General features: G+C 31.9%; 3 protein-coding genes across 10 annotated transcripts in view; 1 reads left to right on the top strand and 2 right to left on the bottom strand.

The window, feature by feature from the left end:
- The window catches only part of LOC112598096 (tyrosine-protein phosphatase Lar), a 158,633-nt gene extending 137,473 nt beyond the window's left edge, over positions 1-21,160 (top strand). For 4 of the 8 annotated variants that reach the window (XM_025344439.1, XM_025344437.1, XM_025344435.1 and 1 more), the window contains 17 exons: positions 204-503; positions 3,865-3,873; positions 4,480-4,619; positions 4,685-4,881; positions 4,988-5,148; positions 5,234-5,505; positions 6,019-6,375; positions 6,458-6,877; positions 6,943-7,059; positions 7,131-7,325; positions 8,026-8,279; positions 10,337-11,258; positions 15,296-15,451; positions 16,125-16,436; positions 18,488-18,768; positions 18,981-19,116; positions 19,889-19,957. In XM_025344439.1, coding sequence (XP_025200224.1) covers positions 204-503; positions 3,865-3,873; positions 4,480-4,619; positions 4,685-4,881; positions 4,988-5,148; positions 5,234-5,505; positions 6,019-6,375; positions 6,458-6,877; positions 6,943-7,059; positions 7,131-7,325; positions 8,026-8,279; positions 10,337-11,258; positions 15,296-15,451; positions 16,125-16,436; positions 18,488-18,768; positions 18,981-19,116; positions 19,889-19,957 — 4,298 coding nt within the window. Of the gene's footprint in view, positions 1-203; positions 504-3,864; positions 3,874-4,479; positions 4,620-4,684; positions 4,882-4,987; positions 5,149-5,233; positions 5,506-6,018; positions 6,376-6,457; positions 6,878-6,942; positions 7,060-7,130; positions 7,326-8,025; positions 8,280-10,336; positions 11,259-15,295; positions 15,452-16,124; positions 16,437-18,487; positions 18,769-18,980; positions 19,117-19,888 lie in introns of all 8 variants that reach the window. The other 4 variants (XM_025344438.1, XM_025344434.1, XM_025344432.1 and 1 more) reach the window with 3 other exon arrangements.
- LOC112598097 (zinc finger BED domain-containing protein 1-like) lies at positions 11,673-12,889 on the bottom strand. The gene has a single exon (XM_025344441.1). The coding sequence runs from the start codon at positions 12,865-12,867 to the stop codon at positions 11,749-11,751; it is 1,119 nt and encodes a 372-aa protein (XP_025200226.1). The 5' UTR covers positions 12,868-12,889; the 3' UTR covers positions 11,673-11,748.
- On the bottom strand, positions 12,893-15,257 carry LOC112598098. The gene is made up of 2 exons (XM_025344442.1): positions 14,228-15,257; positions 12,893-13,474 (listed from the first exon to the last, which is right to left on the bottom strand). The coding sequence occupies exons 1-2, from the start codon at positions 14,407-14,409 to the stop codon at positions 12,910-12,912; spliced, it is 747 nt and encodes a 248-aa protein (XP_025200227.1). The 5' UTR covers positions 14,410-15,257; the 3' UTR covers positions 12,893-12,909.
- Positions 21,161-25,250: the final 4,090 nt, after the last annotated feature.

Genomic DNA, 25,250 nt, shown 5'->3' with positions numbered 1-25,250 from the left:
GTTTTGTTTCTACCCTGCCTACGAATATAATATACGGTCTCGCGGTGGTAATATTATTTTTCGTTTTCGTCGTTATTATTATTATTATTATTATTATTATTTGTATTTTTTTCTTTTGATTTTTGTTTTTTTTTATTTCTTCACCACGAATTTTTGTGTGTTTTTCCCCTGAACCCGTGGTATACTGCTTCTGCTACGCACAGTACCTGAAGCACCGCCGCAGAACGTAACCGCCGAGGCCGTCAGCCCCACGTCTATCCTGGTCCAGTGGCAGCCTCCGATGTCTGATCGGAGCAACGGCCAGATAATCTACTACAAAGTGATGGTTGCGGAGAGCGGTATGTCCGACTCGGAAGCCAATCCGTACCGGGTGGAAAACGTCACTGTGTACACATTGGAAGGCTTGAGACGGTGGACCGAGTACAAAATTTGGGTGCTGGCGGGAACGTCCGTCGGCGACGGTCCGTCCTCTTTCCCGATAATGGTTCGCACCCGTGAAGACGGTAAGCATATTCTCACCAAACACGCAACAGTCGCTATATTATAACCTCCATTTTCACACATTTACACACACACACACACACACACACACACATACACTCACAAATACAAGTTAACGAGTCGAAAAAATATAAATTTATAAGTTATGAATTAATAAAATATTATATTAAAGATTTTATTTCTGCTCATGGGGGCCTATATATCACATACATTACTATTCCCTCTGCAATAATATTACCTAACACAATGTTATTTTATGATACGTATTTTGATTCGCCTTCGCCATGCGTGTAGGTATAGAGAGGCTGTGCTCTTTCTTCTCCACCGCTATATTATTCTATCGCTGTATTCGCCCGCAGTGCCGTGTATTTTTTTTTCACCTGCAGAAAAATAAAAAAAAAATGAGAAATAAAAATCGCATACTGTTTCTAATTTATATATCCACAATCGTTATAGTTAAAAAATAAAACAACTTTTTTTAAATATACGGGTACATCCTCGTTAATTTATATGATCAATTTAATGATAATGATTTATTTTTACGTAAAATTTCTTAAATATTTTACATACTTACATTTTATAAAAAAAAAATATGAATGCCTTCAAAAATCAGATCTCTAGGAGTCTTTAGGAAAAGACTTGAGTTTTTAAAAATAAATTGCATTCAAATAAAAATATTATATTTGTTTTCTATACTATCAATAAAAAATAAAAAATAATTAAAAAAAGTAGAAAGACAAAAAATTAATTTACAAAAAAATTTTTATTTTTTATTTTACTAACAATTTGAAAATTTTTTGTTCTAATAGTGTAAAAATAGTTTAATGTTACTATCCGAGGCAACTTCCACCTTTCCCTCCAATCACTTCACTTAACATATTACTGCTATTACCACTCTTACTAAATACCAATTACTATTAATTTTGCATTATATTCAATGGTGGATCTGCCGATATACTTATAAATTTTACTATATGACAATCATGGTGATGACGGCCGCGGATATGAATACCAATTAATATACTACGGGTGGTTGTTTATTTTCTTCGTTTTACGCGCTGTGTTTTTTCTTTTCTTTTCACACTTTCTTTTGCACAATATACCTATATCAGTGTTATTAAAATGATTCATTTCTTCCGTGTCCGCGTAATCGCTATGTATTCTTTTTATAATTATTTTAGCGCACAGTGGTACAATACATAATAGGTGTGTATAATTGATATATGAGCACAGACGCACAGTAGATGATGAGTAATATGAACAAAATTTTTTTTGTGTTTAAAATAACTACGCACCACTATACACCAAAATGTTCTGACCCATAACGATCATATTGTCTACCCCGCACTTTAACCACTCGTATTGATCGATGTGTCATTTATACGTTGTTATGTATGTATAATCATACGCGCACAATCGTCTATGGCAAAAATCGAAAAACGCGATATCTGTGTACGTTTGTCGTGTATAGCTCCAACGATGTGACAGTTGTCATACGAGTTTACGCCATATGTGTGCTGTGTTCGAAGACGGCCGGCTCACGGTGTTTAAAATTTACTGCTACATGATTAAAAGCTACACCACCCACTAACTATGGAAAATAAAATGCCTCGACTCCGCTGGAATGACCGAAATAATGTCGTTTAGTCCTCGCAGCTTATGTTCCGCGTGTACCTATACGTAATAACATCCTAGCGATAATCGTCCGCGAAGACGTCTAGTAAAATGTCAATTGCGTTTTTTCTAATTGGGTATATCACGCAGTAATTCATGTCGGGTGATTTTGTCACGCCTTTCAAAATATGGCCGCGACGGCCATCCTTGCTAGATTAATGCGACAACGCTTATGAATCACACTCGTCGTCGTGTGAAGCACTATGTATAGGCATATTATCATTACACATTATCGTGTTCGGTCGGTCAGTCGATCGATTGATCATTATATATTATATTATACTCGAACAGAATAATCAATTAGTCATGTTACACACGGCATAATACGTTTATTACGGTATATATGTCTATTTTACAATAATAATAATATGATAATATAGTGTTAAATAACATCATATTATATTTAAATATATTCATGTAGTACTCGTGGAATGCCAATTCCAACAAATCGTTATTATATCACATCACTGATATGTATAATACCTTCAATACTGTGCGCGTATAGTTTCAACAACAACAGCAACAACCGCAATAACAACAATATGCATCGCATCGATGTATGATTATGGGTCAGAACTCGAATTTCGAGCACCACATTATATATATATTATAATATAACATTAAGTTGCACCTAGAATACGTACACATGGCTTTATGTTAATATAATGCACATCGCTTAGATAATTACACATAATGTATAATGTATACATAATATATATTATTGTAATGTAAACCAATATATTCGTATAATATATGTATAAGTATATACAGTGACGTAGACGAATTTTTTTTATTTTATTCGAATGTCGATATCAATAAATTATGACGGGGAAAAGCTTTGACAATGCAGGTTAGCATTTTTTATCATTTGATAGGAATTCCCAAGAAACGTAACATCATTTTTCTAACACTAAATAATTTATAATGAGATCTTCTTTATAATATAATATCATCGGTTAGGTTATGTTTTACTTTTTATAAATGTAATTACGAGTAAAACGTAAATTAATTGGGCAGGTATTTTTAAATCATTCGCTAATTCAATTTTGAAATTCTATATGTATATACGAACACTATAAAAACGTAATCTTAAGAATTTTTTAGGGACAATCGGGGTGGACGACTATTGGATCTAATCCTCCTCATATACTTCACTGTATATATATTATATATATATTTATAAATTGTTTTAAAATATCACTTTTTACACCATGTATTACGTTTATACAAGAATCGTTCGATAACATGCGTGCGTGAATTATTTATCGCGCACGATCCAAACAGACTATCCGTAGGTATGTAATAAATATATCTGCTGTGTTTCTTTTTCAATTTTTTCCCTCGTTTCTCTTTTATATATTATATTTATATACATAAACTCTAGTTCTATCCCGTCTCCCGGATAGAAGTCTTTTCCCAAATAATATATATTATTATTATTATTATTTATTTTTTTTTTTTTGGTAACGCTGCACACATTTTGTATTTTGGCAGCTCGACAATTTTTTTACGCACATCATTTTTACACACACGTATTTTATATATATAATACGACTGCGTATATATATTTTTTGTTTTTTGTATTTTTGACACTAAAAGTATTTTTATTGTATCTTTTTGGTACGATTTCGCACTATTTTTTATGCGAAACCGTTGTGTCTGTCTCCCCGTGGTGATCTGGTCGTCCAGAATTAAATAGTGAGTACACAAATATCAACGCAACCAAAATGTAGTAGTGGACGAAAATAAGGTTTTTTAATTTTTTTTCTCACCCCGTAGCAGCGATCGTCCGTTGACTAGCTCGGCGATACATTTTATATTTTTGAATTTTTTTTTTTTTTGTTTTATCTTTTTTAACAGTACTTAACCAAAGTAACCCTTGATATTTTTTGGTAGATTTTGATTTTTGATCAATATAACAATTCTTAAATATTTTGTTTTATGTTTGTGTTATCCTAAACAATTAATTTTATTGATTTTTTTTTTTTAATAGTGTAACCCCGATTTATTTATCTTTTATTCACCTTCCAAATTTTGATTTTTGTTTGAAATGATATTTTTTTTTACATTTGTATACTATATTCTAGTATGATATTTTCACTTTGAAAACGTTATTTTTCTCGCTACTAACGCGATGAACGTTGTCGAAGTGACGCAAGTTAAGTTAAATGGATGTAAAAAAAAAGGAATTAAACTTATACTAATCCTTTTTTACCATTTTGCTTGTTTGCATAACGTCCCGTAAAACATTCTTAAATATTAAATATATCTAACACGACATGTTTATGTATCGGTAAATAACAGTGCCAGGACCTCCTACCGACGTCAAAGTACTGCCCGTCAACTCAACGACAATACATGTGCAGTGGCGACCACCCACCGAAGAGGACCGTCACGGCATAATTAGAGGCTATCACATTCACGTCCAAGAAGCCAAGCCTGAAGTACGTAACCTATCGATTATTTTGCAATTCTTTTTCTATTCCGTTTCGTTTTTCTTTGACTACAGGGCAACGCGTTACTCAACGAACCGTTAAGATTTGACGTCACAGACGCTTTGGAGAGCAACGTCACTGGCCTACAACCAGATACCCTATATGCAATCCAAGTGGCGGCCATAACTCGCAAAGGCGACGGCGATCGCAGTTATCCTGCAAAAATCAAAACGCCCGGTGGTGTACCCGTCCGGCCCGTCGTGAATCTCAAGTACCAATTATAGTTTATGATTTTTCACAATAATTTAATAATGTTATGTTCGAATGTGGAAAAAACAAAAATTTACGCTAAAAAAAAAAACCACGATTTTGTGCAGGGTTTTGGAACGAGAACCAAAAGTCAATATTGAATTGGAGTGGACCAGACCGATAAACACGTACGGCGAATTGTTGGGATACAAATTGCGTTACGGGATCAGGGGACAAGAAATGTTTGAGATCATGATGACCGAAAACAAGAGACGCATCACCGATTTAGGTATATATCCTACCGTAGCCTTTTGAGTGGTCGACCCGTATAGCTTAAAATCGCTTATTTGTTTATGTATACTTTTGTATTTCAGAACGCGGTGTCGAGTACGAATTTCACATATCCGGACAAAACCAAGTGGGCTTTGGCCAAGAAGCTACTGAGTACTTCAACACTCCCGAAGGTCCTCCTACTGGTCCACCAATAAACGTGTCGTATGAATTTCAAACACCTGACGTGGTTTGTGTCGTGTGGGATGAACCATCACGCGAACACCGTAATGGACAAATCACCCGCTATGACGTACAATTTCACAAAAAGATCGATCAGTCTACCATCACACATAGAAATACCACACTGAAAAAAGTATGAAGATTATAAATACTAACATAAATTACATTAAATCGTCTAAATATTTGACAAACAGTTCATTAACTATTAGAGTGTCTTCGTGACCGGCATCTGAAAAACTGTACTTTCCCTTTCTAAATTGTAATTTAAAAGGTGTTAAATTGTCATTTTAATACTTAATTATCTATAATTTTTTTTTATCATAATTGACATAAGTAATAATATATAACCTATTTTCTACATTCCACAACTTTATATTTTTACTTCTATAATATATATTTTATTATTATATGATATAACTACCTAGATTTTTTAAATTTTTAAAAACATATCATATGTCATGTTATTATATTAATATGATTTTTTTTTAAATAATTATATAAAATGAGCATTTAACTAAACATAAATATTAATTAATATTCAATTATATAAATTAACTGTATGCACGCAACTATGATAAATTACATGTTTGTTATGATTTTAACAACAAATTTAACTGTATTAATACATTATTTTTTTTCATCTTAGGCGGTATTTTCTGGACTAGAAGAAGCCACTGAATATGTTGTCACCGTTAGAGCAGTGACTGCTGAAGGTGAAGGGCCATGGAGTCCACGTATGACTATAAACACCACCAGAGAAATGGTTCGTGCCCCAATGGGTGTTAAGGCTGTGGCAACATCTGATCAAAGTATACAAGTGTGGTGGGAAGCTGTTCCAGTGCGAGTAAAAATCAACGGTTATCGTGTTTATTATACAATGACAGCAGTTGAAGATCTCAATCAATGGAATGTTAAAGATGTCCCTGCCACTGAATCCACTGATCTTGCTAATCTTGAAAAAATGGCACAGTATGCTATAGCGGTAGCAGCACGCATCGATAATGTAAATAAAATTTATATTTATTATAAATGCTTCTTTTTCATTTTTTTATTATTTGTATTGATGAAAACGTCTTTATTTATAGGGTTTTGGAAGACTATCTGAGAAAATCACTGTCATCGTAAAACCAGACGAAGTACCATTAAACTTGCGTGCATCTGATGTAAGCACTCACAGCATGACATTATCATGGACGCCACCTATTAAATTAAATCCAATTGGGTACAAGATCTCATTTAATGCAGTTAAAGAATTCAGAGATTCACAAGGTGTTACTCAGTTACAAATGGTACCAACTCGAATAATAGAATTAGACAAATATGTTTTGAGCCATACAATCGATGAATTATCACCATTTATAAGCTATGCTGTAAATGTTAGTGCTGTACCATCTGACCGTAGCTATAGACCCCCTTCAAGAATCACCGTCACTACTCAAATGGCCGCTCCTCAACCAATGGTCAAACCTGATTTTTTCGGCGTTGTAAATATGCAGAAAATACACGTTAGTAAAATGATTTTATTGTAGTAAATACATGATTATAAATTTTGTTTTATCTGTTATATTAGGTTATATTGCCTCAAGCATCAGAAGAATATGGTCCGATATGTCATTATTATGTAGTAGTTGTTCCAGAAAATCCAGACACTGCACTTATGAATCCAGATGAATTTTTAAATCAAAAAGTAAGGATTGCTAGTGTATTTATAATTTATATTTTATTGAGTAATTTATTTAATTGTGTTTTAAATTATAGCTTGTTGAAATTTCCCAACAAGAAGTATTAGCTGAGGGTGAACCATACATAGCAGCTAAATTCCCTCACAGAACCATACCGTGGACATTCTACCTAGGTAACGGCGAAACATATGACGGATTCCTCAATCGAAAACTTGATCAAAATGTGAAGTACAGAATCTTTGTTCGAGCATTTGTAGATACCCCACAAAAAGTAATTATTAATAGTTTAAATTATAATTTTACAAAAAAACTCTAGTTTTACTTTATAAATTTTACAATTGAATAGTGTTAATTTGATTCCCTAGAACATTATTTTCAAAGTCCTCTATAAGTTACATATTTTTAATGTTTATAAATGCAAGACAGATGTTATCATTACAAACATTTTAAAGATTTTAAAGATTTAACTTAATTTTTAAGATACAGATATCATTATTAGGGCCCAAAATTCGATAACCAAAAATTTATTTTTAATTATAGAACACATTATAATTTATTAAATTATAAATACTTTTAAACAGAAATAATTATAGTCTATAGTATATAATTAATATTGAAAGATTTTTAGTTTTAACAAAAAAATATATTGCACACAAAAAATTATTAATATAAAAGTGAGTATTGTTAAAAACATTTAAAAAATTGAATGTATCGTTCCTAGCCATGATTTTAACTTTTTTTAATATTTAATAAAATCTTACTCTAATGATCAGGGTTTGAAACTTCATACATTTGTACATTTCATTGAAAACTGTTTGTTTAAAATCTGATTTGACATTAATTTATTATTGTCTCTGATTTTCTACTTATAAACAGAACTTTAGGAGTATAGGGCTCTCAGTTATAACTTAGTAGCCAAACTGAAATGGCAATTATATATGATCTAATTTCAACTAAACTTTATTTCTTAGCACTTATACACATCTAGTCCTTTTTCTGAACCTATATCATTGGAAATGCGTGAAGTCGGTCCTGAAGAAGTACCTAAGCGACCTGAATTACGAGATATGAACCTTCCTAGCAACACGGGTTCCAGTGGAACGTCAAATGATCATGTCAGTGTCAGAAGCAGTGCTACTCCACCTGGACTTTTATGGCTGGTTGGACCCGTAATTGCTGCAATATTACTGACTGCTGCACTAATTTTATTGTTTGTGGTTAAGAAGTAAGTTTTATTGGATTTTTATATTAACTAAAGAGCTTGTTCTTTGCTCACTCCACTTGCAAACCACCACTTATAAAGACAAAATATAACTATCAATTGTTTATTTATTTTTAGTTGCTTTAGCAATTATATTCATTGAAATTAATAAATATATATATTTATTTTTTTTATATATAACATAGAGAGTGATACTTACACATTTAATATTCCATTTAAGATTTCCTATCATATTGATTTTCAATAGAAATGTCAGATTAAATATTTTATTTAATTTACTATACTTGCATAAACAGGCACAACTATTAAAAATTGTTAGACATTTAGAATAATACTATAAGTTATAACAACAATATCGGCATGCATAATCATAATGATTTTTGTTAAATATTTTTGCTAAAAAGTCACATGATAGTTAATGACCCCTCACTAATTGTATGTATGACATTGTGTGTTCAGGACACCAATAGGCAATACAGTGATAAGGTACGATCAATATTTGTCGTTTCTTACAATTAAATTACTATACGTGCGACTACATCGAATTTATTTTTATCAAATAAAGATACCAAATATTATACTCGTAAAATAACTTAGAATATGTAAATTCGATCAAAAATGATATTTTAATTATAAATAAAAATGAAGTACCTATGCCTTATATTTATAATTCCTTTTTATTATTCATGCTTAATTAAAATTCAATGTTAAACTGTTGTGATATAAATTAAAATATGTTTAATATATCATTATTTAACCAAAAGGGTGTTGAATGTGAGAAATCCATAATTTTTCTTTATGTTACTATGTTAATCAGTGACATAATAACTTTAAAATAACATTAGATGATGTACTATTTCTCTCAAATTTCCAAATTATACAATAAAATTAATACCTAGTATTTTGTTTAAAATGTTTTATCTATAATTGTTGTCAAACAAAATAGCGGTTAGCAGCTCTATCCACTAAGAGGACATTTTACACCCAGCAACAATAGTATTTATTTTACTATTTTAAAATAGCTGAATGTATTGAATATAACAAGTACATTTGATTACTGGTATAAAATACTTTTAAGTTGTAGATATTTTTATAAGTTTTATTTCAAAAATGTTTATGCTCTCTAAAATTAAACATCACTAGGTAGTACAATCTTCATTTTTTTGTTGTATCAATAATGGTTATTAGTTCTTAACAATTACCTCTAGAAATCACTATTGTTTATAACAGCTATTATCATAACTCATAATTTTACTTCATTTTGATAATGTTAGTTATAGCTATCTCTCTAATATTCTTTCAACAAGTTCAAACTAATGTTTATCAATCGTTTTCAGATTATCTAATATTTATTGAAATCATCCATATTGTATATTCTTAATAATATTAATTAATAATTAAAACTTGAAATGAAAAAAATATGATTTTATGTATTATAAAGACATACGTCGTGGAAATAGGACATAAAGATTTAATTGCAAAGAAAATTAAAACAAATATTTATGTTTTACACAAATCTATTTGTTTTATTTTATACAATGACACTATACTTAAATCCATTAATGATAAAATAAATAATTTTTCTTTTCAATAGTCAGTGTTATCATTATAATCATTATACTATGATATTAATAATTAATAAATAATAAATAGAAATACAATTCAATTTATTTTCAATATTATGAACCTTAAGTATTTTATATTTTACATTAGAATTACATTGACAAACTTCGAATTATTATAATCCATTATTGGTACATAGGTATTACACAAAGTACGTGAACATTTTTTTTAAATATTCAGTTATTAATTTTTTTTAAAAAAAAAAAAATATATATTCCATGCCAGGGTTTAAAGTTTAAACAAATAAACTCAATTTATAGGAAAGCGATGGTCGACAATATTGTAAGCTGTTTATTTAATATTTTAATGTATACAAACAAGGCGAATGTATCATTAAACTCTACCTAGAGCGCACTATTGTTATTGTTTAATTTTAGCTGGTCTTTTAAAATGACGACCGTGATAATTATACTAAAATGCGCTCGTGTGTCCCGCAGGCGCCGTCGGCCGAGCAAGTACGGCGAGACGTCGGGCGTGACGAAACCGCTGATCGGCAACTCGCACCCGAACAACGACCCGGTGGAACTGCGCCGGTTGCAGTTCCAGACGCCGGCGATGGTGTCGCACCCGCCGGTGCCCATCAACTACCTGGCGCAGCACATCGAACTGCTGAAGGCCAACGACAACTTCAAGTTCTCGCAGGAATACGAGTCGATCGAACCGGGCCAGCAGTTCACGTGGGACCACTCGAACATGGACGTCAACAAGCCAAAGAACCGATACGCCAACGTGATCGCCTACGACCACTCGCGGGTGGTGTTGCAGCCGCTCCCCGACGGCCCGCCCGGCAGCGACTACATAAACGCCAACTACTGCGACGGTTACCGGAAGCACAACGCGTACGTGGCCACGCAGGGCCCGCTGCAGGAGACCACCGGCGACTTTTGGCGCATGTGCTGGGAGGTGCGCACGTCCACCATCGTCATGATGACCAAGCTGGAAGAACGCACGCGGGTCAAGTGCGACCAGTACTGGCCGGCGCGCGGCTCGCAGACGTACGGGCCGATCACCGTGGCGCTGGTCAGCGTCCAGGAGCTGGCCACGTACGTGGTCCGGTCGTTCCACCTGACCCGGACCGGCGAAGTGGAGACGCGCGAGGTGAAGCAGCTGCAGTTCGGCGCGTGGCCGGACCACGGCGTGCCCGACCACCCGGCGCCGCTGCTGCAGTTCATGAAGCGCGTGCGGGCCGTCAACCTGGTCGAGTCCGGCCCGGTGGTGGTGCACTGCAGCGCGGGCGTGGGCCGCACCGGTTGTTTCATCGTCATCGACGCCATGCTGGAACGGGCCAAGAACGAGCACAGCGTCGACATTTACGCGCACGTCACGTGCCTCAGGGCCCAGCGCAACTACATGGTTCAGGTTAGAGGTCTCGATTACACGTGTAATGAACTACACGGGTAACCGTGTTTTTACACGAGACGGGGTTAAGGCCCGTGTAATAAAAATACCCGTGTATTTAAATACCCGTGTTTTTTAATACCCGTGTATCTAAATACCCGTGATCTTGAATACTCTTATATTTAAATAAAATCATATTTTACTACTTTGCAGTTCTGACTTACGATTGATCAATAATATTAATAAATTATAATTAGTAAATAAATGTGTGTATGTAATTGATGTTATTTACGTGTAATTGATAATGAAAAGTATTTGCATGATTATTAAATAACAAAATAACAATAAACATGTATATAAATATATTAATAAATTAATAAATTCTAATAATAACAGTTTTAACAGTAATAACAATATTAAATTAATCAACGAACAGTAGATGATAACCCATATACTTATACAAAAGTTAACAAATACAATATAACAAAGCAATCACTTACAATCTATGAAGTTATAATAATTGTTTGTTCTGGTAAAGAAAAATCAGCATGTTTACGGTCTCGGGCGCCAAACAACTTCTCTTGGCCGTCACTATGTTTCCAGCGGCTGAGAAACATCTTTCAGAACTAACTGACGTTGCTGGTATCCCTAAATATTTCGTTGCCAGAGCAACAATTAGTGGATATTTTGATGCACGCGTCTTCCACCATTCTAGTGCATCAAAATCAAATTTTAATTGTGGTTCTGCCAAGTAATGTTGATACTGAATGTCAGTATCAGCTATATTACAATTTACTTCATCACCGAACAGAAATTCAAGAGCACCGTGATGTTTAGTGACAGGTGTTTCAATTTGCACATCGCAATTAATTTCAGCTATTTCTTTTATCAAATGTTTAACCCGTGTCCGAATTTCTTCTCTTGCGTCAACCGCTTCATGCTCTAAGTCTTTGAATCTTGGGTCGAGGAAAGACGCTATTTGCCTAACAGACACGACACTAGAAGGACGCCACAATAATTTAAAACGATCTGATAGTTCCCTAATTACAGTAGTTTTAAAATGTTCAGTTATTTCATCATCACTTACATTATGCTTTAAATGCTTTTCTATAACTGCGTTTATAAGAGGCCTAACCATTGAAATAGAGCAATATTTTTCGCCACAAAAAACCGTGGTTATAATTTGTAGAGGTTTAAGCAATTTAATTAACGTTTCTATATCTGTCCATTGGTGCTCTGTCACTTCAAATTTGTGTGCTATTGCTGCTGTAGTCAACGAACGATCAGCAAGAACATTTGAAATTGGGCACCTATTTTTATAAAGTCGATCAAGCATCATATATATAGAGTTCCATCTGGTTTTACAACTTTGAATTAAGCTTTCTGTTGGCAAACCTAGTTGGTCTTGCTTATCTTTTAAATACTGACTAGCTAAATTCGAATTCTTAAAATGACAAACAATTTTATTACATAATTGAATTAAGCTATCTATTTTATCATATTTTAGGCCATTATTGACAGCAAGTTGTAATGTATGTGCGGCACATGTTAAATCATCCTTTTCGGTAATATTATTCAGTAAATTAACAGCATTCAACACATTTTTTGCATTATCAGTCACTACTGCCATAATTTTTTGGTCGATTTCCCATTTATTAAAAGTAATTTCTAATTAATTCGATAGATTTGAAGCTGTATGACGATCGTCTAATTTGTGAGTTGTCAGGGTGTATGATTTTGGGCACCATTGATCATCAATAAAATGTGCAGTAACTGTTATGTACGATTCTTGAGCTATTGATGACCAACAGTCAGATGTACAACTTACACTCCTGGCATCTTTAAGTTCTTTTTTTATTAGAACTTCAACCGACGATTTGAATCCTTTGAGTCTCTGTTTGATAGCACCTTCCTTGCATATTATATAATTTGGTTCTACTATGCTCATAAATTGTTTAAAACCGGAACTAGAACAAAAGAATAGAGGTATTTGATTGATTGCGATCATCTTAGCTAACGCCTGATGGATTTGTTCTGTTCTTTCAGAACTACAACTTCGGTTTATTTCAAAGTTCTTATCAACATAAGTTCTACGTCGTTTTCGGGGTTGTGGTCCACAAAATTCTGATAATGAGGATGAACAATTAGTATTTAAATTATTTGAGGATGACGATGAACACTGTGTTACACTATCAACTGTATTACACTCTTCAACTTCATCATGAGGATTATCATCACTAGGAAATAAATTAAAGTACAACAATAATAATTACAATTACTTGAATCAATTTTATAGAAATAGTAAATGAATGTTAAGATTAATACATTATGAAAAGCGTAAAATATATTATATTATTATAACTTATATATGTATTAATCATTATTAATTTTATTGACATTTATAGAATAAAAAACTTAAAAATTGTTGAAATATTTTGAAAATTTTATCAAGTATAGGAATTGATAACATAAATATTTTGTGTAAATTTCAAGCTTCTACAACTATTTGTTTTTGTATTACAACAAAATAAGAATATCGGTACAACAGAATTTGAGTGAATATCTAATATTGTAATTCAAATGCTCATAAAAATTTAATTTGACTTTCCGGGGTAAATTTTTTTTTGATAAAAGTAGACAAACTCATGAAGAATTTTGTATAAAATTTTCAAACCTTAGATTTAAAAATAAAAATTTTTATGAATTTCTTACTCAAAATAAATTGCAAATTTTCGTGATTTTTACGTATTTTGTCAAAATTCGAACTTTCAATGCTTATAAAAAAAAAAATTGTGACTATGAATTTTTAATATTTTTAACTACTATCGCAACAATATATTAGAAGTCCTGCATCAAATTTTATAAATCTATAATTTTGTATTATATAATATATTTGATGAAACAATTAATTTTATCATTATATTACTAGAGCTTTTCAAATCGTCAATCCCGTTCATATTTTATTTGAATTATTACAAATTATTACATACCTTGGATTTTGAGTATTTTTGCTTATATTGTGTATCAGTTTTAAATGTCTGCCGAATGATCCCGTTGATCCACCAGCACAACAAAACACTTTATTTGAATTATCGTCACACAGGTCACAAAAAGCTTTATCGCCTTGGCGTTTGCCGTATTGCCATACCCAACTTTTATAACGGTAACTCATTTTTCGAAGAAAAAATATTTAATAATATGTATAATATTAGTGTCGAAACTACACTTCACATAGCAATAGTGAATAGAGGCACAATGAGGTATGGAACAATTTTAAAATAACCAACAATTTTTAGATTTAGATACGAGGCATACCTGTGTAAAATGGAATGCAATGAAATTGGCGATAAGATAGTTTTGCGATTATTTATGCTTTAATCTTAAAACCAGTTTAAATATTACTATTTTATATATTATTACACTTATAGTTTATCTTGTACCTATATAATATTATACGATAAACGAATGCATCTTACTAAGCATAACTAAAAACTATCCATAACATCACTAAATAATAAAAGATAGGTAGGTATTTTTAAAAGCTATACAATTTTTATTATTAATTAATAACCAATTAAAAATTATTGGATTTCATTATAGGTACACGGGCAATGATAAATAAATACACGGGGGTATACACGGGTATTAAATTCACGGGTTTTAATATATTTTTTTCCCGCGTATCCGGGCTCCGTGTACCCGTGTATTCTAATACCCGTTCACAACCACGACCTCTAATCCAGGTTACGCGCGCGCGTCATCGCATAATGCGCCTACTGTCGGATGTTGGTTGGGATAAAGCGAGAGGACGAAGGCGCGTTTCGTTTTCAGCACTTGAAATTATTTACGTGGCATGTCCCCTCGTCGCTCCCCCAGCTAACTAGTACAAATATAAAATAGGGGTGGTACTGACGCGTATCTGAACGTAAAGTTTGACGCGTGGGTGTAATACTTGCGCGGAAAACGTCGTTGTTAACCGCCGTTGCTCGTTTATAATCATCGGTGGCACAATAAATTAATTATAATCTTTTTTTTTTTTTTGTCACTGCACCCGACAGACCGAAGAACAATATATATTCATACACGACGCTCTTTTGGAAGCCGTCACGTGCGGCGAAACTGAAGTGTCCGTGCGCAACTTGCCCATGCACATTCAACAGTTGTCCCAGATGGAAGCCGGAACGACAGTAACCGGAATGGAACTCGAATTCAAGGTACCTAATAACAGTAATCGATTTCGGTGTATAAATATAATTTTTTTTTTTTTTTTTCATGAGAGAAAAGGAGGGGTTGATAGTGACGATCCAAATGTTTATGTGTGTTTTTTTCTTACCGTTTAAACTTTTAGACGTTTTAGAAAGTTTTAAAATTAATGTTCACTTACACAACGGTATATTAGACTAATATGTAATGTGTATAGACTGATAATAAAACACTTCAGTGACGCGTAAAAACTTGATTAAGAACTTGCGGTTTCTAAATCAACTTAGATGGATGCTAGAATCTTTCATAAAAAAAAAATAAAAAAATTGTTAATCGAATAATAATTCATATATTTTCACCAGGAGACAATTCTAACGATGCCTATTCTTGACGTGTTTTGGAAATTATATTACTAGCATCTTTACTTTATAAAATAAATATTGTTTTTATAAACGTTAAGTTGATTTCATAATATTTATTTTATTTTTATTTTTTGGTAATCAGACTTTTGTGATACTGTAGTTTGTAGAAGTTTAATAAATTGAATGGTTCCCCGTTACCGTGTAAAAATGAGCCATACTTATACTTTCTTAGACCTTATATTACTCATGTATTTATATGTATAGTATAATATTATGTCGATTAAAAAGAGCCATATCATAATGATTATGTCTATTTTTTCAGAAATTAACGTTGGTCAAAAGCGAATTCTGTCGATTTGTCAGCGCCAGTCTGCCCGTAAACAAGCCAAAAAATCGTTTGGTACACCTATTGCCGTACGAAAATACTAGAGTGTGCCTAAGCGGTGGGTCGTCTCGGGGCCTGGAAGGTTCAGATTACATAAATGCCAATTTCATTGACGGGTACCGGCAGCGGGGCGCTTATATCGCGACACAGGGACCGCTGCAGATCACCACTGACGACTTTTGGCGCATGTTGTGGGAACACAACTCCACCATCGTAGTCATGCTCACCAAGCTACACGAGTTGGGAAGGGTAAGACAAATACGTATAGTTATAGATAAATAGCCCTGATATCACGGTTAACAGACTGTAACCAACAGTGGTGATAGAAACGATGAAAAAATTTTGTCCCGGGTCCCATTTCAGGAAAATTTTTATCAAGCTCCCTAAAAATGTTTAGATAAACTTGTATCATATTTTAACAACATTTAAATGTTGATACAAACACAAATTTGTTCTAATACAAATGATTAAGATACCTCGGTGTTACCAATTAGAATATTAAAGCCTAAATAATCCTTCTTATTTTTCTTTATTAAATATAAATGATAAATTTTAATTTGTCATTGTAGTTTCTAATTATATATTTTATACAGATACTTATTCGGTTATCCTAAATGATTATCAGTTATTACTCATCTGTTGCGATACCGAAATTTGTCATCACAATGATCGGTGTGGCATAGCAAAGTTGGGCGATGAATTTAGTTATTTCTTATAACCTATGGTGTTATATTAAATTAAAAGCTCAATATTACCGTTATTATTCATTACTAAGCATTTTTACTTTTTACTATAAAGCGTCATATAACTGCCAATTAATTTAATTACCGGTATTATTATTTTAATACTAAAGACATTGAGTTCTCTTTTAACAGCATTGACAAATATCATGAATTTAAAAGATCTTGGTAGATCACATTTGCTTAAATTTTGAAAATCTAAGCGACTATTTTTTTTTTATCGTATATCATAAATTAAAATAATGAGGGGCGACTCCCGTAGGTTAGGTTCCTGATCTCGAAAAACTTTGGGACAGCTCTGGCATTCAAGATCTGATTTAAAGAAATCTCAACTAAATTTAGGGTAGGCCCCTACATTTATCCATGCATTTAAATTATAAAGAACATATACTTAATATGCTTAAAAAATATCCACCAAGCGTTTATAAACTTAAACTATGTTAGAAGAATCACTTTTTATTTTAATACATTTAGTAACTTTATTGTGTCATATAAATATTAATTTAGCACAGTATAAACGTGTTTTACGTAGTTCCGTTTGTTTGAAACGCTAATGTTTCTAAAAACACGATTTCCCTTTCAAGGCAATAAATTGCATGATTATAGAGAAATAAAATTATTATTTGAAAAAATTTGAAATTATTGTTCTTCAGCTATAATATAAGGGCCATACAGCTGCTAAGAAAAAATATTTATAAAAATTATATTTTCAACATATTTTTTTTTATTTTGTTAAAAAACATGTATCATATAATATGTGCTATATTATATTATGACTTATGGGACCTAGTTAGTACTCGCTAAATCCTTAGGTTTATCTTTATTTTATATGTGCCATTTTGTAAATCTATGCCCGAGTGTAGCACAAATACAATCGACTTTCCGTAAAGTCATCTTGTATGAAATAATATTATAAATGGATAATTGTGTAAATAAACTGTAACCTTAAATAATATGTGTATATATAAATATACACATTATATTTATATACCTACTCATCTCTTCTGTAAACTTTATGGAACAAAAACACTAGCTGCCAATTTATGGTACAATATTTATTCTTACAGCTGTGTAACGTTTTGTATTTTATACCTAACCTAACCACAAAATATTATACGAATAAATTACGATGAAGGCATAACGTTAATTTTAACAATGCTTTAATCTGTTGATCGCACAATCTAATCGTACACTTTATTTCATTACTCGTTATAAAACTTTAAACAGAAATGTATAAATCATTTCAGTTCAGAAAACTATTACATTTAATTACAAGATGCCGACAACTGTTTTTGCAGTACTTTGTAAACAAAAAGTTTATGTGAACATAGCGGAACGTTGAACTCAAAAGTTTAAACGTCATTATATATTAATGACTTTGAATGTTAAACTTTTTTAATTTGTCAGATATTCGTGTATCGAGATATTGTACTTCGTATAAATTTAGTTTCGGTTAGTGGGGAGAGGGTGGGATTTTACGTCTTGCTTAGAATTAAGTCTTTGTACCATAGTTACTGTAATCAAGTCATCATCATATAATTTATTGTCGATTTCTTACAGGAAAAGTGCTATCAGTACTGGCCATCCGAGCGATCTGTCCGGTACGATACGTTCGTCGTCGAGCCCATAACCGAATACAACATGCCACAGTACATTCTCAGGGAGTTCAAAGTGACCGACACGATCGACAACGGTTCGCGGACCGTCAGACAGTTCCAGTTCACCGACTGGCCGGAGCAAGGCGTGCCCAAGTCGGCCGAAGGGTTCATAGACTTTATCGGGCAGGTGCACAAAACGAAAGAACAGTTCGGCCAAGAAGGTCCGATCACCGTCCATTGCAGGTACTTACATAAAAAAACAATTATTTAATGTATATATTTTTTTAGTTGATATTCAAAATAAATTATTTTTTCTATGGTGCAATAAACAATAAATTTGTTATGCGTTCGTCCAGCACGAGACGATGACAACTTTAAATAAAATTAAATACAACACCCGTTTCTTGGAAAAATCTTTATATATATTTTAATTTAAAAAATAAAATGTTTAACAGTGGCGGCGTGGGAAGGACAGGCGTGTTCGTGTCACTGAGCATCGTATTGGAGCGGATGCAATGCGAGGGCGTAATCGATCTCTTCCAGACGATCCGGATTCTGCGGACACAGCGTCCGGCTATGGTTCAAACGGAGGTTTGTCTTACCATAATAATAATATTATAATACCTATACTAATATTATATCCTCGCTCAACTTCCGTCGAACAACTAAATACACTCACTCGCTGATTGTTGAAATTATGGTCTTAAGCTATTTTATCGATTTTATGGATTTTAGCAACCCTCTAAGAGTTTAAATATTAATTATTATTATTTAAATTGATATCCTTTTCTAAAATCAATGCAAGTTCATACATATTATGTTATTTGATTATGTCTATATTTTACTATCGGTTAATTTGAAATATTACCATGAATTAACAACAAATAATTGGAAAAAATGACTAGAAGAAAGAGCTATATATAGGGTGTACTCGGCACCGTTATATTTTCTTATTACCTTGTTGACCCATAATAGCATAAAATATATTATACAAGATTCATAATTCGTATAGTATAACGCATAAAGAGGTAATTTATATTTATTGTTTATAGAGTAGAAGGTATATATTATTGGTGTGCACAGAAAAACTATTTCCAACTCATAACTTTTCAATTCGATTATAGTTCAATAAAATAATAAGTATATACAATCCTTTAACCCCATACATAATGTGTACGCGTGTATTTTCTACGATGAAGACAATGTTAGGTTCCGCACTTCGAAATCTTTACCGCGATGTAAAAACATTAGAATGCTTAAGTGTCGGTTTCCGTTATTGATAAAAAAAAAAAAAAACCTCAATCATTGTTTCCGCTGCTCTAAAATCGTTTTTTGTAAATTTTTTTTTTTTTTTGCCACGCAGGAACAGTACCAGTTCTGCTATCAAGCGGCTCTCGAGTACTTGGGATCATTCGATCAATACTCTGACTGAGACAGGCCAGACGTGTTCACCTCCATTGAGCACGCGGTTTGAGAAAACAATACAACGTAACACGTATTAGATCGTTACGTTTACAACGCGCACGTGGAACGCCGCTGTCGCCGCCACATAGATCATTAATACTATTATTATTACTATTATTATTATTATTATTATTATTATTATTATTATTTTAGTCTGCTGTGTATATATTTATATATATATATATAGACATATATCGTAATGTATGTATAACGTAATAGTCTTACGCGCACTCGCACACAGTTAGTGTTGTTTGCAGTGTTCGTCTGTTGTCGTAAAAATCTAGTCTCGAAACACATCACATACAACACACATACTCAATACTCACATCACGATCGCACATTCACACGTGCGTTTATCGCGTTGCGAATGTCAAAAAAATGCCTATTAAACGCGCGCTTTTATGTTGTCTTAATGCCGTGCAATGTACTACATGTACAATACGCGTGAACGCGGTCGACCGCTCCTTCTCTGTACTTAATACCTCTCACTTAATTTCTTTTTATTCTATAGGTTTGTTTTACTCTCGACTCGCGTATAGTACGTACCGACGACGACTACTGACCACCACCACCTTCCCGAGACTGTCGGCCAAATCGCGGTGCACGCCAAACTTGCGGTGGCAATTACCTTTACCTATAAATGTAATTAACTCTAACCGCCCCGCTCTGACGCGATGCGCTACCGCCGTCGTGCGACCGACCGTTACGGTTTTATTTAAGGCATAAATCGTCGTGTTTTGTGTATGATAATAATATAAGTAGGTATAATATGCACATGTGTGTGTACTGTGTGTGTATCGGCATTTTTTCTAGGGATCGTGTATATAGACCCGAAAACATTCGTAACGTGTAAATTTAGACAATTTTTTAACTCATAGTGACTCGATATCGTTGTATAAAAGACAAATCCATCGACTGATCCATTGATGTATCTAAGGATAATACCTTTTTGTGTTCCACGGTTAATTATATACTTATATATTGTTTGTAATATTATTATTTTTTACTTTTTTAACTTCTATTTAAGTTAGAAATTTTTTTTTTTTTTTTTTATATATATATAATTAATCTAAGTTGGAAGTTACCCTTCTTCGTCCGACTTTTTTTTTGTCCTTTTGTACCCGTTTCTACTATTATTTTTATATAAATATTATTTTTATTCTTTTTTTAATTATTTATTTTTTATTTTAATTTGTCACCATCCTGGGGGATATTTTAATCAACAATGAACATCACTTTTGCGTTAAATATTTGTACTAACTTTTTTTTAATTTTTGTAAAAAAAAAAAAAAACAAAAAACAAAAAGACAATATTATACAAACGTACCCGTCCTCGAGGATAAGCGTGTTAGCAGCATATTTCTAATCCAATTTGCGTTGCTCGTACGTTTCTTCCCTCTCCTCCCTCTTTACTATAAACATTTCGGAGTCGCTCACGCTTAATCGAAAAACAATACAATCACTCTTGCAAACATTTGGCTTTTTCTACGCTTGTATAGGTAAAATAATATGTTATACACACAAATCGGTCGGTTGACCGAAAAATCGTTTCGGCATATCATATTATATAATAATAATAATTTAAAAAAAGATAATTGTTATCCTCGAGCAACATGTTTCTCTTTTGTACATAGTATTTAATAATTAGGACACATTTATTATTAAAAAATAAAATTGTATAAACAAATGAATGACAAATTCTGCGAAGTGATTATTTAAAATTGTTGACGATTTGATAGTTGAAAATTGTATTGTAAAAAAAAATTCTATTTGAAGGTAAAATTAATTAATAATAATTTGTATTTGTGTCACCAGCCAAAAGGTCCATTATTAGAATATCTAATTGATTACATTGTTTATAGAAATATTAAAGAAATAAAGATAATATGGATTTGACAATTTTATTCATTTGTTTGCTTGATTTTACATTCCAGGTATCTAGGTTAGTCACTATTAAAACGAATAAAATAAGATTGTATTCCATGACAAAAATTCCTCTTTTCTCAAGCATGTTCTGTTGGAACAAGTATTGACAAAAAATAAGAAAATTGTGTTGAAATTGTGTAATACGTAGTTAGTATAATTTTTATTTAATATTTAAAAAAATATTTAAGTTGTACAATCATCAACATGTAACCGAGTAATAATTAAAAAAAAAAAAAAAAATCATGAACTTCATTTGTTAACTGATAGATAATTCATACAGAATTTAAATTTTATTTACATTCTCTTAACCTAACCAACTCAAGTAAATTTTTTTCATTAATGTATCCCATTTATGATTTTTGTTGTTTCAATGAGCATGATGTAAAATTATGTGATCAGTTAATGTTTGGCTCAAATAGCCATTATTCATATAATGCTAACACAAGCATATTTTAATGGTCAATAAACATGATAGAACCTATCAGAGTAAGAGTTTTTAAGGTTTACAGATCATGATACACATGCGATAAACATACTTGTTAAAATTACTACTAAAAAATATTTCAAATGTTAAGTAACTATTTGAAAAACTAGCAAAATTTGTTAATAATAAAAAAATATATATATATAATAAATTTGTAATTATTAGGATAGTAGTAGATTAAAGTTAGTACTGATGAAATTGATAGAATTAGTTCTAATTATACTTTTTCAGTTTGAAATACAAGAACCAAAAAATAATTCTGAACAGATGTATCGACCCATAAAGATACTTTTAATACTCATTTCTAATAACTAAATTATTAGTAGTTTATTTTTTAACAGTAGTACAGTATTTTTAATTCGTGTATTATTCCATTCATTATTATAACATAATATATTTACATTATTATTATTGTTTTAAAAGTGAACATTAGTATTGTAGAGTAAATATGAATAAGTTCATAGTATAAATAGTTCTTAAGTTTAAATGTTTTGTAGAAGTCACTGTGCATCTGGAATGATAACTATAAGTAACACAACCTAGGATATTTCAATAATATATTTTTCGAATAATAACAACAAATTGTTATCATATATTTAAACATCCAATTTAGTCAAAATTGAACTTCGAGTAAAGTGACTAAGTTAAATTTCTTATTGTTAAATTCTAGTAAGAAAAAAAAAAAAATGTGTCATATCATTGGAAAACAAATACCTAACCTTACACTCAACATCTATAAAGCATAACTCTGTCACCCAGTACACGATATAAAAAAAAAAAATATATGAATATCGCACAAGTGTTCTTTTCTTCTGTGTACCTATGTGTAAGATCGATAATATTTTATTATGCGACCAAAAATTGCTATGTATTATTTATTCATTAAATGCATGTCTATAAGTACAGTTTGATGTACAAATTTAAATTTTCTATTATTTAATAAATAAAAAAACCGATTACCTTGTCATAAGTTTTGGTGTGCGCGTACTACTATATGAGTCCAATAGCTAAAATCAATACGAGTAAGCTAGAATCTTTGGTCGTAATCCCGTGAAGCAGGGACTAAAATTATGTGTACGTATGACACACTTTGTGTAGTAAGAAATTCCAAGTGTGCAATACGAAATTAAAAAATGTGTTATGACCTGTAATAACTAGTAACTTTTTTTACAGTTTGTTCTCCATTAATTGAACAATTATTGTTGGGAAACAGATAAGAATTTAATGTATATTGTATACCATCTAATATCTATGTTACCAATATTTTAATTATTTGTTTACTTTCTTATATTATCCATAAATATTGTTATTTTTAGAATATTTATTGTTTTATAAAAACACTGAAAGTAATATTAAAAATAAAATGAACGCTCGTTTTGAAAAGTTAGAGAAAAGAAAGAGTCCCCCACGGTAACTCCAAGTTAAATGTAAAATGTGTAATACGAAAAAATATATATTTTAGTCTCTGCCCCGAAGTAGGGGTTCACACTCCGGATATCTGGCGTCCGTTTAAACCATTCTATCAAATAAATAAGACTCGAGATCCAGAAGAGCTTCATCGCTGTAAATCTATTTTTGACAAATTGTAATAAACGTGTGAAATAAATTTTATACTTAATGTACAATACATTTTCTTCTTTTTTAGGTTTACAATCACGTACGAAGTTTGACCACCACTGCCGCTTTCACCGTCACCCAATCGTCCTGGCATTGTATGCGGTTCTATTTTTCCATTAAGTTCGTCACTTCCAGCATTTCTAAATCTTTTTATATCTATCTCTTAACTATTTTTATTTCGTTGGTTGCCATTGTATTACTGCTCTTAAATTGGTTGTTCCTACTTTTCGTATATCGTGACTAACCTTCTATGTATTGTACGCACAGATATATAATAATATATATCTTTGGATTGTACACGACCCTTTGGCATAACTATTAAACACGATTTGTATAAGATTTATCACTTCGAAACTTCTAAGTCCCAAACATTTTTTTTATTGATAATCTATCTTCAGTTGTTAAACTTTTTAACTTTTCACTGGTTTTTACTATCTCCAACTTTGATACTCTTTTCTTAATTCGGTAGTAGCTCTATGATTAATATCATTGGTTATGGAGTATAATAGACTACAGATTACAGAATTAACTATAAAATAGTGTTAAATAAATGTTAATACGTAGGTATAATTGTATAAAATATGTAATATGTATAATAAAATCATTATTTTTACTTAGATCTGCTGTCAATTTGGATTTTAACATTGCAGCAATCAATCGTCAACAAAATACTGCCCCACACATACGACGATAATTTTTTTAAAACGCTCGATCCATTTCATACGTAACTACTATTATCCACTTACTAGTTAGTACTTGATAGTAATAATTGTGACATTGACGATTACAGCAGCGAGACACGCAAGTTTTACGGGTTTTATAATTACGCAAAATTACCACGTTTATATACAATATTAATTGCAGCGCATCAGATTAATAATAATAATAAGTATTTACAATTATTATTCGTTTGATTTTTAATACAGTAGTACCAAGTACCATAAGTAATAAAATGATTGATAATATAAAAAAAAAGATTTTTCAGCTTTTATACTAAAAATAAATTATCCTCGTGACTATATGCAGGAGCCAGGAACTTAGTCTCATCTCGTTATCAACCAGAGCATGTTTGTGAGGCTTACAGAGAATATATGCAACAAACAACATTGCAGACCTCTGTGTTGGCTCTTTTCGTACTGTCTATAATCACTTAGAGTAAGCGGAAACCAGAGGACCGCACAAGTGCACGCGAAAGTGACTTAATTCCTAGTCAAAAATCTTTGAATTGCCTCGT

This window comes from Melanaphis sacchari, unplaced genomic scaffold, assembly GCF_002803265.2.
Source record: "Melanaphis sacchari strain LSU unplaced genomic scaffold, SCAv2.0 Contig45_pilon_pilon, whole genome shotgun sequence".
Taxonomy (NCBI): domain Eukaryota; kingdom Metazoa; phylum Arthropoda; class Insecta; order Hemiptera; family Aphididae; genus Melanaphis; species Melanaphis sacchari.
This window is presented reverse-complemented; position numbering and strand designations above follow the sequence as displayed.